At 42.1% G+C, this 17,815-nt stretch overlaps 1 protein-coding gene across 2 annotated transcripts in view; it reads right to left on the bottom strand.

Annotated features, from left to right (window-relative positions):
- The window catches only part of JARID2 (jumonji and AT-rich interaction domain containing 2), a 159,699-nt gene that overhangs the window by 81,080 nt on the left and 60,804 nt on the right, over nt 1–17,815 (bottom strand). For both annotated transcript variants that reach the window (XM_056521214.1, XM_056521215.1), the window contains exons 2-3: nt 9,964–10,099; nt 1,564–1,696 (exon numbers count right to left, since the gene is read on the bottom strand). In XM_056521214.1, coding sequence (XP_056377189.1) covers nt 1,564–1,696; nt 9,964–10,099 — 269 coding nt within the window. The remainder of the gene's footprint in view (nt 1–1,563; nt 1,697–9,963; nt 10,100–17,815) is intronic.

Genomic DNA, 17,815 nt, shown 5'->3' with positions numbered 1-17,815 from the left:
GCCCACATCTAATGCTTACATGCCCCTTGTAGGTGCTATTAGCGGTGGACGGGGCTACGCAGCAAACTGTGATATACTGTGTGTTCTGATACCATTCTATCATATTCAGAATTTACTTTTTTTGGGTAGTTCTGTGGGTTCGGCCAAGACAGGCTAGTATTCACCCACCCTATGATCATTATTGAGACTTTGGTACCCATGGAACACTTTCGGCAAGTACTAATGGGATCTACCTTTGATACCTGCCACTTTGGAGATGCTCTGATCCAGTCACCTAGCCATCTCAATCTGGATCTTGTCAAAGTCACTCAGATCCTTACAGTTGCCCTTTTTCTGCTTGCATCATTTTACTTCAAGAACTGACTGTTCACTTGCTGCCTAATATATCCCATCACTTGTCAGGCGTCATTGTAACAAGAGAATCAATACTATTCACTATGTTTTGGCTGCTCATCGGCTGTTTATCACCTTTAGGGTCTATTCACACGTACAGTATTCTGGGCAGATTTGATGCGCAGGATTTCAAGCTGTGTTCAGTCATTCAGTTTACATTGAAATCTGCAGCAGAAAATACTGTGCATCAAATCTGCGCAGAATACTGTACGTGTGAATAGACCAGTAGGGTACGTTCACACATACAGGATCTTGTGCAGATTTGACGCGCAGGATTTGTAACTGCAGATTAGAAGCTGTGCTCATTCAGTTTATATTAAAATCTGCAGCAGAAAATCTTGCCCATCAAATCTGCGTATGTGTGAACGTACCCTTAGAAGGACACGTGTGAAGTCTCAGATGGAGGAGTCCTGTCATAAGCCATGTCAGTCAGTATAGAAAATACTACAACTGTTAGTCAATTGCATCTCATACTGGTGGTGTTGAGAACCCCCAGGTTGTTTGTAAATGCAGAAGAAAAGGGTACAAGACATTGCGATAGAATAATGGTTAGAAGAATTAAAGGGGTACTCCAATGGCAAGCATTCGGAAGTAAATGTTCCGAATGCTGCTTTTGCGCTGCGGGGGTAGGCCATGCCCCTCGTGACATCAAGGCCACACACCCTCAATGCAAGTCTATGGGAGGGGGCGTGACGGCTGGGATGTCATGAGGGGCATGACCGACCCCCGCAGCGCAAAAACAGCATTCGGAACATTTACCCTTTAAGTTACACTCTCACACCTGAAGCTAAACTAACGTTGTGGTGTACGTCAGCAGACCAGCGGAACAATATCCCAACTAATACCGCCTCATACCCACAATGGAGCTATTGATTTCATAGGCACTAATAGTGACTACATTTCCTTTCTAAGGGTAAGGTCACACATGTCATATTTTGCTACGTATTGACTGCTGCGTGTTTCCCTACCCATTAAAGTTAATGGGTAGCAGTGAAATACAGCACAAGACCCTACCCTAAGGGTATATTAAAAAATATTGTAGGAATACATGTAAGCACGCCCCCTCAGTTTTCAAATTCTATGTACCAATCTATTATGCAACACAATAAAACACATACAGCAATATTCATTGCCATTATTCTATCAGATTAATATATAAACATGACCAACCTCTTCCTGACAGGCCCATCTTCTGAATCCGAAGACGTTACACTATTAGCGATTGAAGAACTTTGAGACGTGTCATCCTTCTCGTTTTCTGAGGACTGCCCTGATCCTTTTGACTGACCATTAAGAAGAAAACCTGCAAAACGGGCAAAAATAATGAAAACATTAACAAACTACATTGAGATGAACTGACCTAGACAGTTCTAAATTCTAAGGTAGAGGCATCCCCTATTTGTTGGGGGAGGCAGTTTTCATGGAATTGACTATACTTCAGAGTCCTTTCCTGAAGCTGCAGAAATTTCTGGTTCAGCATTTAGTACACATACCGTATATACTCGAGTATAAGCCGAATTTTTCAGCACGATTTTTCGTGCTGAAAACACCCCCCTCGGCTTATACTCGAGTGAACTCTCTGCCCTCAGTGGTCTTCAACCTGCGAACCTCCAGAGGTTTCAAAACTACAACTTCCAGCAAGCCCGGGCAGCCATCGGCTGTCCGGGCTTGCTGGGAGTTGTAGTTTTGAAACCTCTGGAGGTCCGCAGGTTGAAGACCACTGCGGCCTTCGACATCATCCAGCCCCTCTCACCCCCTTTAGTTCTGTACTCATCTCCGCTCGGCGCTGGTCCGGTGCTGCAGGACTGTCAGGTGGGGAGGTCGTCCGGTGGGATAGTGGTTCCGGGCTGCCATCTTCATCGGGGGGGCCTCTTCGCTTCGGGCCCGGAATAGTCACGCTGCCTTGACGGCGACGCAGAGGTTCGTTCATTACCAACGTCCCTCTGCATCATCGTCAAGGCAACGCCTCTATTCCGGGCCCGAAGCGCGGAGAAGAGGCCCCCCCGGTGAAGATGGCAGCCTGGAACCACTATCCCACCGGACGACCTCCCCACCGGACAGTCCTGCAGCAACTGACCAGCGCCGAGCGGAGATGAGTACAGAACTAAAGGGGGTGAGAGGGGGCTGAATGATGTCGAAGGCCGCAGTGGTCTTCAACCTGCAAACCTCCAGAGGTTTCAAAACTACAACTCCCAGCAAGCCCGGACAGCCGATGGCTGCCCGGGCTTGCTGGGAGTTGATGTTTTGAAACATCTGGAGGTCCGCAGGTTGAAGACCACTTTATCAGACATTGACAAGCAGTGATGATGATGACATGTAGTGATGATGACAAGGGGATGATGAAGGGGGGGGGGTGTGGGATTATGACAAGGGGATGATGAAGGGAGGGTGTGGGATGATGACAGGGGGATGATGAAGGGGGGGTGTGGGATGATGACAAGAGGATGATGACAAGGGGATGATGAAGGGGGGTGGAAATGATGACAAGGGGATGATGAAGGGGGTGTGTGGGATGATGACAAGGGGATGATGAAGGGGGGTGGGGATGATGACAAGGGGATGATGAAGGGGGGGGTGTGGGATGATGAAGGGGGGATGACGACAGGCGGTGGTGATGAAGGGGGGATGATGAAGGGGGGATGATGACAGGGTGATGATGACAGGGTGATGATGATGAGGGTGTTAATGACGGGGGTCTGGATGATGACAGGGGGGATGATGTATTTCCCACCCTAGGCTTATACTCGAGTCAATAACTTTTCCTGGGATTTTTGGGTGAAATTAGGGGCCTCGGCTTATATTCGGGTCGGCTTATACTCGAGTATATACGGTAATTTAAATACATAAAGCAAGAGATGACATATTTATACCTAGCAAGAAACTGTTAAGACTTCATAGATCGTAACCAGTAACAGAACAGGGTACTCTTAATGGTACTGTTTACCAATATAGCAAGCCACAGGGTGAGGCTGGATTCACACCACATTTTTGCAATACAGTTCCCCTATCAGGTTTGTGATGAAAAACGGATTCCTCAAAACCGGACTAAACTGTATTAAAACGTGTGTACAAAGTTGAAAACATGTCCAGTTGAATCTGTTTTTTAAGAAAAAAAAAAAACGTATACGTTTTTAACTTTTCACTCCATCATGAATAAAATTTCACTTATTTGATTGAAATTTCAAGAAAAAAAAAAAAACTTTCGGTGTGCACTTCTCATGTGCAAAGTCCAAAACCTTCTGCACGGTTCCATACGGTTTTCAAATTGATATGCTGTGGCCCTAGCACCGGCTTTGTGCCTCTCAGGAGTGGAGTCCTTCAGTCTATTTGCCTATGCTTCCTGAAAAGTAACCACTCGGCACATGGACCCCTGTTGATGTTCACTGAGCAGAGAGGCATACAATGTCACTATGCCATTTTGACCGAAGTCTCTGCTTCTGTAAATTAAGCAGTGATGCTCTATGCATTACTGCCTACAGTCACTACAGTTTCTTCTTCGGAAGTACAAAGAATGCTAACATATATATGTACATATAAAGAGTAACAATCATAAAAAATAATGAAAAAAATAATACCTATAAATAATATCCGGCATAGAATATATAAATACCGAAATATATAAAAAGCTAAACTAAAAATACCTGCAAAAAATCAATTCAATTCAATATACTATGTACAACAATTTGCTTATGTTATCTAGGGATCATTATTAAATTGATGTTTTGCAGGCATATTTATTTTTGTTTATATATTACAGTATTTATATACTTTTTACGAGTTGATCCTTGCCTCACCAGATTTAACTTATTTTATTCAAAAGGTATCACACAAGGGAGCACTTTTTGTTCTCTTTTCATTGTTTCTTTCAAGGCACACTGAGCCAATAGTTTAGCTTGCCTTGGGACAGATGTAGCGCACCACTAATACATCCAATGAGAAGAAAAACTACCTGGCACTGCAGCGTGGCGATGTTTTGAATCATGACCCCTTCAAAAAAAAAAAACTGTTGGCAGTAGCTCTGTAATTCACAGGTAGTGGTGGTGCAAAACTTGTATAGACAAAAAGCACAGTGTTCATAGAAACATTGAAGAAAAAGACAAGCGCACTCACCACATAAGTTGCTTCATCTGTGCTTCATCTGTGCAGTTTATTTGGAATCATCCAGATACAGAGACTAATGCGCAGGGGGACAACAAAGGAGGGAGGTGTACTTGGACGAAGCCTTTGTCGTCCCCCTGCACATTTGTCTCTGTATCTGGATGATTTCAAATAAACTGCACAGATGAAGCACAGATGAAGCAACTTATGTGGTGAGCGCGCTTGTCTTTTTCTTCAATGTTTCTATGAGCACCACTAACTTAGACTGCATTCACACTTCGTTTTTCACATACGGGTGTCGGATCCGGCTGAGGGAGGGGAAAACCGGTGCTCCCGTACCCCAGCCGGATCAGCCAGTAAATCCATTTACTTTAATGAGCCGACCGGAGTCAAACGGTGACTCCAGTCGGCTCATTTTTTACCCCTATCCGGTTTCCCAACCGGACCTAAAACCGTAGTGTACTACGGTTTTAGGTCCAGTCACAAAACCGGATACGGGTCAAAACTGAGCCGACCGGAGTCACCGTTTGACTCCGGACGGCTCATTAAAGTAAATGGATTTACGGGCTGATCCGGCTGGGGTACGGGAGCGCCCGGTTTTCCCCTCCCGCAGCCGGATCCGGCACCCGTATGTAAAAAACGAAGTGTGAAGTTCGCAAATAAATCTACAGCAGAAAGCCACCAACTTGGAATTCCTTAGAAAAAAGTAATTAATACTTTTGCACCTAAATGGGCCCCGTGGCTATAGTTTCACCCATGAATATTAATGTTTGGCACGGAGGGCTGGCAGACTGACCTTAGTGCACACACAACACTGCAGAAAGGAGAAAGCCATACAGATAACCTATGACCACATTCACCTCCAATAAAAAAATAAAAATATTATATAATATTATATATATATATATATATATATATATATATACATATACATACATACATACATATATATATATACACACACACACACACACACACACACACACACACACCATGGCTTGTAAGGACTTTTTCACACAGTGTGGTCAAATTGCAGTTATTACTGTGAATGCCTATTATAAGACAATGGTTTTTACAAAATGATGACTGTCATGTTTAGGTAATGTTGTTCTTCTAAGTCTACACAGTACTAAGAGTTCTAATATGTCCAGACTGCTGCCTAGACATTTTATTTGTATACACAATATTGTAGCATGTGTATATTATATCATATATACACTGTACGTAACCTTTTGCACACCTCTTTACAGTATTTAGCTTAAGGCTGTTACCAGATCTCATCCAATACTAACAGAGATTCTTCAATATAACTGGTGCCAATAAACACACAAGCCTAACATGCTTTCTATATTGCTCATGGTAAGAAGGAAGCCTGTCTCACAATAAACCCCATTCCAAATAGCTTTATAGCCACGGTAACCTAATAGTCCTATGAACCAGAGATGATCATTCCTTTAATCATGGCTGGGTCTCTTTGTTACGACATCTAATGATATTTATGTAACGCAAATATTAGAGGCTGGTGAACGCAACACAAACATTATTGAAAGGGCCATTTGGCAGAGCTTCTAATTTTAACTGCTGTCATTGAGTCTACAAAAATGAATTTAGTATTCACCGAAGAGTAGTTATATCCTTTATTACCTGCGGTATTTTATAAGACGACGGTACATCACAGCATTAACCAAAGGTTAGTCCTTTCAGGGCTCAGCACTCCAACACCACTTATTAACATACTACATTTACGCACAAAGGGAATAATAAAAACCTAGACAAACAGGAAAGAACCAGTAAAATAACGAGCATTGATACATATTGCAGGTTTAAAGATGGGGCATTGTGAAAAGGCCAGAAAGCTGCTCAATAAGGCAGACTGTTTAAGAAAAACAAACCAAATGGCCAACAATGATGCCAACAAAAACAGCTGCTTTAATAAACTGAGGACTCCAAGAAGGACCCTCGACAGCCTCGTCCCACCAGTACAAACAAGCTGCTGTGGCCTTAGATGTGACCTGGACACCTGACCCATGGCCACATTCCAGCACCGCTGCCTCGGAGGAGAACCCCAGGGCACCTGAACATGGAGAACATTCTCAGCCATGTGTATCAGAGAACAATCAACAATCTCTGACCTGTCATGCCTGCTAGCACTCCAGCATGACCTTTATCCGCGTACCTGGATGGGCTTTACATTTTTACTCATTACTTTTAGGCTGGGTTCACGCTGCCTTTTTTTCTTTTTAACATATATGTTTTATATACTTGAAAGGATAATGGATGTTAAAAAAAGATGCTGCTGTATGCTATAAATGTCCCATTTAACACTAGAAATGTTTTAACTTCCACTAACTTTTTTCATTTCTTTTTTTTTTTTTTTTTTACCATACAAAATAGAGTAGTTAAAGGGGTACTCTAGTGGAAAACAGTTTATTTTTATTTATTTATTTTTTTGGGTGCCAGAAAGTTAAACCGATTTGTAAATTACTTCTATTTAAAAATCTTAATCCTTCCAGTACTTTTCTTCAGCTGTATGCTCCACAGGAAGTTATTTTCTTTTTGAATTTCCTTTCTGCCTGACCTCAGTGCTCTCTGCTGACACCTCTGTCCATGTCAGGAACTGTCCAGAGTAGGAGCAAATCCCCCTAGGAAACCTCTCCTGCTCTGGACAGTTCCTAAAGTGGACAGAGGTGTCAGCAGAGAGCACTGTGGTCAGGCAGAAAGGAAATTCAAAAAGAAAAGAACTTCCTGTGGAGCATATAGCAGCTGAAGGATTAATTAAGTACTGGAAGGATTAATATTTTTTGTTAATAGAATTAATTGGATTACCCCTTTAAAGGAAAACTGTCAGCCTGTTCACCCACATTAAACCCAATACATTGAGTTATAGTGTGGGTGAACAGGAGTCCAATGAGGGGTACCTTCTTACATATGTCTAGTAGGTCCCCCTGAAGATTCTCTGCTGAATTCAGTGAATCGCATGCAGGGGGCAGGGCTTTGGGACTCCACTTCACTAGGATGTAGAGTCACAGACTATGAATATGTAAATTGAGCCAGAGAAGCCCTCCCCCTGCGTGCTATTCACTGAATTCAGCAGGGGGTCTTCTGGGGGACATACTGGACATATGTAAGTAAGTGACCCCTTGTTGGGCTCCTGTACACCCACACTACAACCCAGTGTATTGGGTTTAGTGTAGGTGAACACACTGACCATTTTCTTTTAACATTATTGTGAATAGGCCTTCCGTAGACACATTCCCATCTGACGAAAGAATGAGCTTGTCATTGTTGTCAATGCGACAGCGCAGGTCTGTGCGGTCCTACCGCAAGGGATTTCAGCAGCGGCCACTAGATTAATTCTCTAAGCAGAAACGATGATCGGAAATTGGTGAGCAGAGATACCTCATTGTGAACGTATTATTAGACTGAATAAAGCAAACGCCTGGCTGCTACATAGTGACTGTCCTTTGGCCTAAAACAAGCTTGATAAACTTTCTCATGGCTCTTAAAGGTTACGGATTTAGGCACATCCACTGACACTTGAAAAGCAGTGTATCCAGTGAGACTGTACGTCCAGAGGACAATATAATAAAATTTGGCTCTGCTGCTTTAAGACACCATTGCTTTTATTATGTTAGCGGCTGCAAACTTGGGACGCAGACAAGTGTGTCTGCACTTTGTTATAGTAACCAAGGGGATCATTTGTAGCTCCACTTTATAATGCTATTTTGCAGACAAGAGCGCCATAAATCTTTGTATGTAAATACTACCAGAGTCCCTGATATAATGCATACATTCCAGTGTGCTTAAATGGTAATAGGTGTTGGCAGAAGCACTGCATTGATTTATGACTTGGAGCCTTGGTTATTTATACAGAGCTAAAAAGAGGACAAAATAGCTATGCCAGAGTACTCATCTCCATGCGAGCTGTCTCCAAGGGTATTTCAGGTCAGCAGTAGCTTTAAGTGAGCAAGAGAACCAGAAGTAAGGGCTCCAGAATACAAACTTTAAGGAAATCTTACACAAACTTCTGTACAAAGTGCAAGGTTTTAGACTTCGTGAAACACATTTTAGGTGCCATACTGTGCAGTGCATAATAGGTCATTAAGGCAGACATGTTAGTAGGTAAGGAAATAAAGTAAGGGCATGGCTGTACACGGTCATAAATCCACAGATACCTCTTATTAGCTGACTGACACCTACAGTGCTGAGATATTAGAGTTTAAAAAGATATGCAAACTAGGCTTTGGAGCTGACTAGGGGTACCCTTTTACCAGGGCTCAAGTCCTGCAGGACCAGCCCTTGAGTGGAAATCTTGGGTGAGTTCCCACACTTTTTCCCCCTGGACTTGACCTCTGCCCTTTACCCTCCTGATTGACAGATAAGTGACTGGTCGAAGAGGTGACCAATGCACAGAGGGGAGTGACCATCTGGGGAAGGGGCTGAACTGTTCTGGGCTCTAGCAGAGGGCTCCAAAGCCTAATTTGCCTACTGACAGGACTGTGTTAAATATAACAAGATGGAGGTGTCTTATCCCTGAACCAAAAGCCATCAGAAACAGTGAGCAATGGAGGACCAGAAAAACAGGAACAGTACCTAATCCACTTAGGTACATATCACTCAGTACCTAATCCGGACCATGTACATCTAATTTGTATGTGTCTAGCACCTTTATTTATTTTTATTATACTTTTAATTTAGCTCACTAGTCTGACTTCCTCTCAAAAGGAGGGGGCGTGGCCTCACTGTGCAGGTCTCCGCCCCCTCCCTCAGTATGCTGTCTGCTTACATCTCCAATAGCATTAGCAAAACTACAACTCCCAGCTTGTCCTCACTGACAGTATGCGGGACACCCGCGGGACATGTAGAGGCTGGCAATATAATGGGGGAGATTTATCAAAACCTGTGCAAAGGAAAAGTTGCCCAGTTGCCCATAGCAACCAATCAGATCTCTTTCATTTTGCAGAGGCCTTGTTAAAAATGAAAGAAGCGTGCTAATTGGTTGCTATGGGCAACTGGGCAACTTTTAGGCTGGACAGGTTTTGATAAATCTCCCCCTATATAGTGTTTACATTTTAAACCATATCCAGTGGGACATTAGGTATCTGCAGTGCCTGTGCTTTTTCTACTGGAGTATATATTTCCAACACGTATACAGTTTACTGTCCCAACTGGAATTAGTTTTAACCTCTTTTTTGCTGGGTTTATTATTTTTATCATTGTGCACAATTAAAGTTATATCGTAAGGGTATTTATTAGGGGTGTTTTACCCCAGGCTACGGCCCTAATTATAATTTAAATGGAGACCTGCCCACATATTTGCATTGTTCTCTCTATTCAAGTGTGAATTACAGAAAAATATGAGAGTGCTAAATACTTGTCAATTAAAAAAAACTAATAAAATAACCTGGATTTTAACCTTTTAACCAGATCAGTAGGGATTGTAGTGACATGGGGATATCATTTTGGACTCACCTTTTGGAGTTTTGAAGCTCCCATTAATACAGTCATCGCTTTGTCTCTTCTGTGCAGTTTTGAACTCTTTGAGAGACAGATACAGCACCTTACGTACCACCCTTTCTTCTGACCATGGGATACCATCACTGTCATCCTAAAAAGAACCAACAAAAATATACCATTAGAATTAGGTAAATTACAAGTCAACTAAATTTAGATTAAAAGCATTTTCAGACATATTTTCTCAAGAAAAATCAGTTGTTTCCTTTAGAAGAATTTTGCATTTTTTATCTAAGACTGCCTTTCTTCAGTTTTTTTTTTTATTTTTTCTTTTTTTTAAATTAAGAAACCATCCCTGAATTTCTGAAATATTTACCCACAAACGCATATCCATCATTTCATAGGAGAGATGGCCAATGCTGGCCTATTACATGCAAATACCTACAAAGCCTTACTTATGCGCTGTGGGGAGGATTTTGCATTTATTTTTATACCCAATTAACCTTTGTATGGTCACCTAAACAGCTACTGGAGGAGTCCCAGCGATCACATTATTTAACAACATAGTCATTGTTATCACTTAACCCCAGCTCCTGAGTCTGGCTGCAATCCAAGCTCTGTGTTCCGTCTTCACTCCTGGAGTGGCCTCTGACATTAGAGCCCTCTCAATCAGCAGAGGAAAATTGGATAAATTATTGCATAGCCGGCACACAGATGACCAGCTGGAAGTGATTCTTAAGGTATGGATGTTTCTAGCAATGTGCCTAACCAACCTCCGGGGACACTGAGTAATTGTACGAGTGCTTTAAAGTATAGATGCAATCTTTATAAATAATGAATACATTATGAAAGTTCATCCTTATCTGAATCCAGCTATATGGCTGCCAAGTCAAAGCAGTTTAGGTTACTACCGCCAATGCAAAAACTTTTCAACTATGTTACATGCAGGTTTAGTGCCCGATTGGTCATCTATACCATGTCTTGCCATGGTCACCAATTTATTCCATAACTCTTTTACTACTTTTTTATTCCAGGATTTCAAAATTATGTTCCTTTGGCATTAAGATCTTTAGATTAACATCAATATGGTCAGATATATGTTTATGTGGAGAAAAGTGCCAGAAAACCTCTCCCCTCTGGTGCGGGTCCATGTCCCCACATCATGTCATCTTAGGACACGTGGGATTGCTACTTTTGTCATTTAATAAGAATGCCTTCTCTTAGACCTTTGCTTTTGTCTGTACTTAAAGGGAACTTGTCATTACTTGTCATCGGCCCTTCATACCGTCATTAAAAGATCTTTTCCTATCCCTAAACAGGAAGAAATCTATCAATCATGAGAGAGAAGCCACCAAGGACCACCCTGATGATCAGGCAGCATGAAAGTTAGGACAGGTTCCCTTTAAATGTAAAATAATGGATACATAGAATCCATTCTGGACATTAGGCTTTGGGCCTAGCCCACTAACTACAGGTAGACCACTAGGCTACATGTACACCATTTTGCAAATATATAGTGCTATGGCTTACCTGTCACATACAGCCTAAAGGTGAGTTTCACACTAAAGTAATACAGATGTATTTTCCCATCCATAGAATGTAACTGATGACCTGTATTGACAGCTGCCAGTTCCATTCATCCAACCTATGGTTAGGCTCGGACTTCCAGCTATAATACAGATGCAAAAATCCATCCATATATATGACACTAGTGTAAACATGCCTAAGCATGAATGACTGAGCATTCTGTATCTTCTATTAACAAACCATGCCCAAACACATTACAAGACACCACATACTACTGCATAAACACCCAAAAATAAATAAGGCTCCGACGTTTCACTCTTTTGGACAAGTGTGCACATTTATACCATACAAGAAATATCAACTTTATAAAGCGTTATCTGAGGAGGCTAACTAAACAGGTGGCAAGAGCCCAATCGAACAGGGCGCATGTCTATTTCTTTTATTTATTATCAGAGGTGAGAAGCGGCTTTAACTCTGCACTTAAAATTGGATTAAGAGGGGCTGCAGGAAAACAATTTTGGCACTGCACAAGTGTGGCAAGTCCTGAGCATTCTGACCACCAGCTGAGCCTTCTTATAAAATATGTTGGTCGGCTGCCAAGTCGTCTTCGTGGAGTCTAAGCTTGTCAGACATCTTAGGCAGTAGTCAAGGCAGCCACATCTACAGTGACATTGTTAGCCAGAAAGACTTTTATATAATAAAATAAAAAGTGGTGTACTGAAGTGTAATTTCAAAAGAATGTGTACTAGTGCCATATGCCTTGCATTTGCCGCACGTACACATTACCACCACAAAAATAAAAGGTGTAGAAAAATTGTTTACCTATACCAACCTTAAAGGGGTTATCCAGCATAAGGTGATTTTAGTACGTACCTGGCAGGCAGTAATGGACATGCTTAGGAAGGATCTGCGCTTGTCTTGGGGCTAAATGGCTATGTTGTGAGATTGCCATAACACTGTGGCTAGCTATTTGTGAACTTGTATTTCCTGTTTGACTTATGTTTTTTTGACTACAAATCCCACAATGCCATTTTCCTCCCTCCCACACATCAGCCACCCCACCCATTGAAACAAAAGACCTGTGGTTTTCAATCAGGGTGCCTACAGCTGTTTCATTAGTTGCAGATTGATCCCTCCACCCATTGAAGTAGACAGGCTCCCTGTCATCAGCTGACTAGTGATGTCAGGTCTCGGCCGCATTGCAAGCTGGGAAAAATCTGAGACAACAGTCATTTTGTATGCTGGTAAAAATAAATATTGGGGTTAAAATCGCAGAAGAATTGTGAGAAAACCGTCACACACAGGTACAGACACTATATTATGGATTACACTATCTTTACAGCCCCTGTAGCATAGTCAAATAAAAAAAATCCTGGAATACCCCTTTAATAAATCCCCCCAGAATTTTTACATTTTAAAGGACAGGTTGCCGTGTAGCTTCTAGGGCTGCAGACATTTTCTTTCAGTTGTCTATGAGCCACTTGAATATACAATTTCCCTTAGTGAGCAGCGGCAGCTCTTAACCAAACCTGGCAATATTAAGCTGCCATCGTGTTGATTATTTCCCTTTTGTTAATGAATCTCTGCTGATCCATTATTTATTACCGGCAAAATGTTAAGTCATTACCTGCTGTGCTGGAATTCCTGTCTGCTGTAATAACTGACAGATCTCACTTCTGTAGCTCGTGCCGCTCCACAATGAGCTGAAGGAAACTAATGCTGCGTTAGGTTAAGTGCTCAGTGTTTTTTTTTATTTATTTTTTATTTTAACTGTTTTTTTGTCGTTTGGAAACAGAATATATTATAGACCGACCAGCCCCTCGTACATTGCCAAGTCCCGTATACAGGCCCTGTCAGTGCATCTATCCTTCATAGAATCTTACGGCTCCAAAGGAAGCGCAGTATGTGTGTAAGCAAACAGAAGCTGCTCTCTATGTTATTTCTATCAAAATCCATCACATATCCCACTGCTGTTTACACGGAGTTTTAAAATAGGTGTAAGAACGTTTTGGATTTAATTCCATGCCAACCGCAGCAGGAAGAGTGGTTTTACAAAGCTGCAAACCTTATGTTTCTTGGCCCTGGCAGGCATTTTGTCTACAATAAACCCCAGTCATGTGCTATATTGTGCTCCAAATGGAAGTCAAATACGGTTACACAGTACTTCACTGTATGGGTTTACCTCAAGATAGCTTATAGCAATTTATACACATTATGTGATCTATTGCACACACAGAAAAAGGCAGTGGTCCTCAACATAGATTTATCAAACTGTGTGAGAGAAAACGTGGACACAGCAACCAATCACAGCTCAGCTTTCACTTTACCACAGCTCGTTAGCCGAGCTGTGATTGGTTGCTGTGGGAAAATATCTCCATTTATTCTCTCACAGTTTGATAAATCTGGGCCAATGGTGTCTATAAAAGGCCCACAAAGGGTTAAAACAGCAGGGGGTGGGATGTACATAGCGATTATTTCAGCTTCTACAGCATTGTTTCCTAACCAGGGTGCTTCCAGCTGTTGCAAAACTACAACTCCCAGCATGCCCGGACAGATGTTGGCTGTCTGGGCATGCTGGGAGTTGTAGTTTTGCAACAGCTGGAGGCACTCTGGTTGGGAAACACTGTTCTACAGAGAGAGACTTGTCAGTACTAGTGTTGAGCATGAATATTCATAATGCCTTCCTTCGCTCCCCCGGGTCCAGTCTCCGCCACGATTCTCTTCCTGGTGGTCGGAGAGTCTTACTGCGCTCAGCCAATCACCGGCCGCAGCGAAGTCCCGACTCGGCCAGTGATAGGCTAAGCGGCAGTGTGAGAACGTCAGACACACAACTCTTCACTACACCGGCACCTGCTGCCGAGGCCGAAAACGTCACACTGCCGCTCAGCCTATCGCCAGCCGGGTCGGGACTTCACTGTGGCTGGTGCAGTATGACTCGCCGATTACCGGCAACCAGGAAGAGGATCGCGGCGGAGACCGGAGCCAGTTACCGGAGGCCCCGAGGGAGCGAAGGAAGGTATGTACATCTTTATTTTTTTTTACTGCCGGCAGTATGGGGGACAATTTTTATATTCTGGAGTTCTCCTTTAAGGACCACGGGTTTTTCCATTTTTGCACTTTTTTTTTCCTCCTCACCTTTTATAAACCATAACCCTTTAAATTTTGCACCTAAAAATCCATATGAGGGCTTATTTTTGCGCCACCAATTCTCCTTTGCAGTGACAGTCATTTTATCCCCAAAACTACGCAAAACGGAAAAAAAAAATCATTGTGTGACAAAATTGAAGAAAGAACACCATTTTGTAACTTTTGGGGGCTTCTGTTATTACGCAGTAAATTTTTAGGTAAAAATGACACCTTATCTTTATTCTGTAGGTCCATACGATTAAAATGATACCCTACTTATATAGGTTTGATTTTGTTGTGCTTCTGGAAAAAAAATCATAACTACATGCAGGAAAATGTATATGTTTAAAATGGTCATCTTCTGACCCCTATAACTTTATTTCACCGCGTATGGGGCGGTATGAGGGCAAATTTTTTGTGCCGTGATCTGAAGTTTTTAGCGGTACCATATTTGTATTGATCGGATTTTTTTATTGCTTTTTATAAATTTTTTCATGATATAAAAAGTGACCAAAAATACGTTATTTTGGACTTTGGAATTTTTTTGCGCATACGCCATTGACCGTGCAGTTTAATTAATGATATATTTTTATAGTTCGGACATTTACGCACTTGGTGATATCACATATGTTTATATTTATTTTTATTTACATATTTTTTTTTTATGGGAAAAGGGGGGTGTTTTGGACTTTTATTAGGGAAAGGGTTAAATCACATTTATTTTTTACACTTTTTTTTTTTTTTGCAGTGTTATAGCTCCCATAGGGGGCTATAACACTGCACACACTGATCTTATACACTGATCACTGCAAAGCCATAGCTTTGCATTGATCAGTGTTATCGGCAGTCGATCGCCGGAGGGACGCCCCGGAGGAAGGGACCTTCGCTCGCGTCCTAGCTGAATGGGACACCGCATTTTTACTGTGGTGGTCCCAATCAGCCCCACTGAGCAGCCGGGAAGCTTTTACTTTAGTTTTAGACGCGGAGGTTCAACTTTGAATGCCGCGTCTAAAGGGTTAATAGCGCCTGGCACCACGCGCTATTAGCCCGGGGTCCTGGCATGAGTTACATGCCGGGACCGACCAGATATGTCACGGGGTCACCGCGTGACCCCGCGTTATATCATGGGAACTGGCCAAGGACGTAAATATACGCCCTTGGCCGTTAAGGGGTTAGAATATAGTGTTATATATTCGTAATGACGAATATACATTTTTTGGTGTTTTTTTCACATGTGAATTTTTATGCCAATTTTCGCATTGGAAAAAAAAAGTGAACGAACATATCGATATATGCGAATTTCACGAACATAGGACAAATAATAGTCAATATATTCGCAAAATATCACGAATTGGAATATGGCCCCTGCCGCTCATCACTAGTCAGGACCCCTGGGCTTTTGTCCTAGTCTGTGCTGCAGCTGGGACAAAAATGATGCTGCAGCCAAACAGGATTATGTTCTGGATCGTATGGAGACCCCTAGTGCAGTTTTTATTTATTTATTAATTTTTTTATAAGCCATGATTTCCATAAAAAAGCATAGCATTTTTTTTATAAAGTATGTAAGAAAAGTTCATGTTTTGCCAAGATGTAGAACATATAAAAAGGTTTTTTTAAAGACAGCGAGTGAAACAGGATGGTAAAAAAGCAGAACACCACACCAAAGGAATAAGTTGGTAAACATGGTTCACCATGAAATTGAATCCCAATAAACTGTGAAAACTAGATTTCCTCATAAGGCTTTTTGAAGACTGATACTTGGTGTTTTTACAAAATGATTAGCTCTATTGTATTTGCATACACACAAATACTGTCCACGCTTATATTGTTATCTGTAATGTAAGAGCGCTCAGGAATTCCTATTGCTCAGCACAATACCGGGCTGTTCCATTACAGAAGCTGTGATTCAGATTTGACATGGTAGATTCTTTTCTGTGTGAGTCACAGTAGAATCATGTGCAGCGCCTGAATTTACAAGTCAGCATCTCCATTGTAAACAGTCAGCGCCCCTCCCCTGCTGCGGATTTAAAGGTCCAAGTCTGCTGATGGCAGCAAAAGAGGATGCTGGCTCCCATCTGTGATAAATAACCGCACATACCGGAGAACGGAGCAATCTAACAGGCCTATATTAATAAAAAAGGCTAGAGATCATTGTTCAGTCTGCAGGACGCACAGCAACCTAAGCTTGTGCCAGTATAAGCCACATAGGCATTACAGATTTCTGCTAAATAATATTTGCTGCTCTACTTCCCATGTATCTAGAACAGCACAGAAGTCACATGCAGCACAGAGAAGATTAGGCTGCATTCAGATCATATAAGCTTTATGCTCAGTGCGGTAGGGGTGTCCCCTCCTCCATCTGACACCAGCCTGGCTTTCTACCATACAAGTAGACGCCATTTCCATGCCCTGTATAACATGTCAGCTCAGCATTTTAACTTCCCAAACAAAAGAAGACTAGACCTGAAAAAACACATGTTTCTACTTAAAAAAAATCTCATGAATGCCTTCATTGCTCTCCAGAAACATCCAGGGGGCGACTGACTGAGAGGCTTCAATTTACAAGGTCAGAACCTGCTGTAATAAAGCTACAAGAGGAGAATGTTTGGAGGCCAACACTAAGTGCAGGAATGCTATCAGCTCTATGTGGTTACACTCCAGAACCGGTTCTGCCTATCATATGGCCTGCTATTGTCAATGACACACACATCATCTATTCCTCCCCTCCGCTATCTAACTGCTAGAAAATGGGATGAAATGGTTAATAACCCAGCCACAATTTTATATCCCACCAGATAAATATTTGTGGGGGAAAGAAAACAGCGGAAATCCCATGTTACAATGCAAGGACTAGACCCAAACCCCCTCTATGGATAGAGGAATTGACACTACCTGACTATTCTAGGACTGTTGGTAAGATGACCTCATCGGAACAGACCCTACACTACATATATGGGAATGTAAGATGCAGCTATTCCCTGCTTAATACCACCCAGGGAGATGAGTAGAGTGCACGATGGATGGAGTGTAGGGTCTATCCAGATGAGGTCACCTTAACGTGCTGGGAGGGTACACACTATTTTATCGAATGGTATGCCAAGAGCGTGGAAGATAACTGTAGGACTTCTCAATACTTCTTTTCCTCCTAATAACTCCTGATTTTTACTCCAACCCCAAGCCCCCTTTTAGATCATGTTTTAGCCTGCCATCTGAAAAC

This window comes from Hyla sarda, chromosome 5, assembly GCF_029499605.1.
Source record: "Hyla sarda isolate aHylSar1 chromosome 5, aHylSar1.hap1, whole genome shotgun sequence".
Lineage (NCBI taxonomy): Eukaryota > Metazoa > Chordata > Amphibia > Anura > Hylidae > Hyla > Hyla sarda.
Note: the sequence above shows the minus strand (reverse complement) of the source record. Positions and strands in the feature narration are given on the sequence as shown.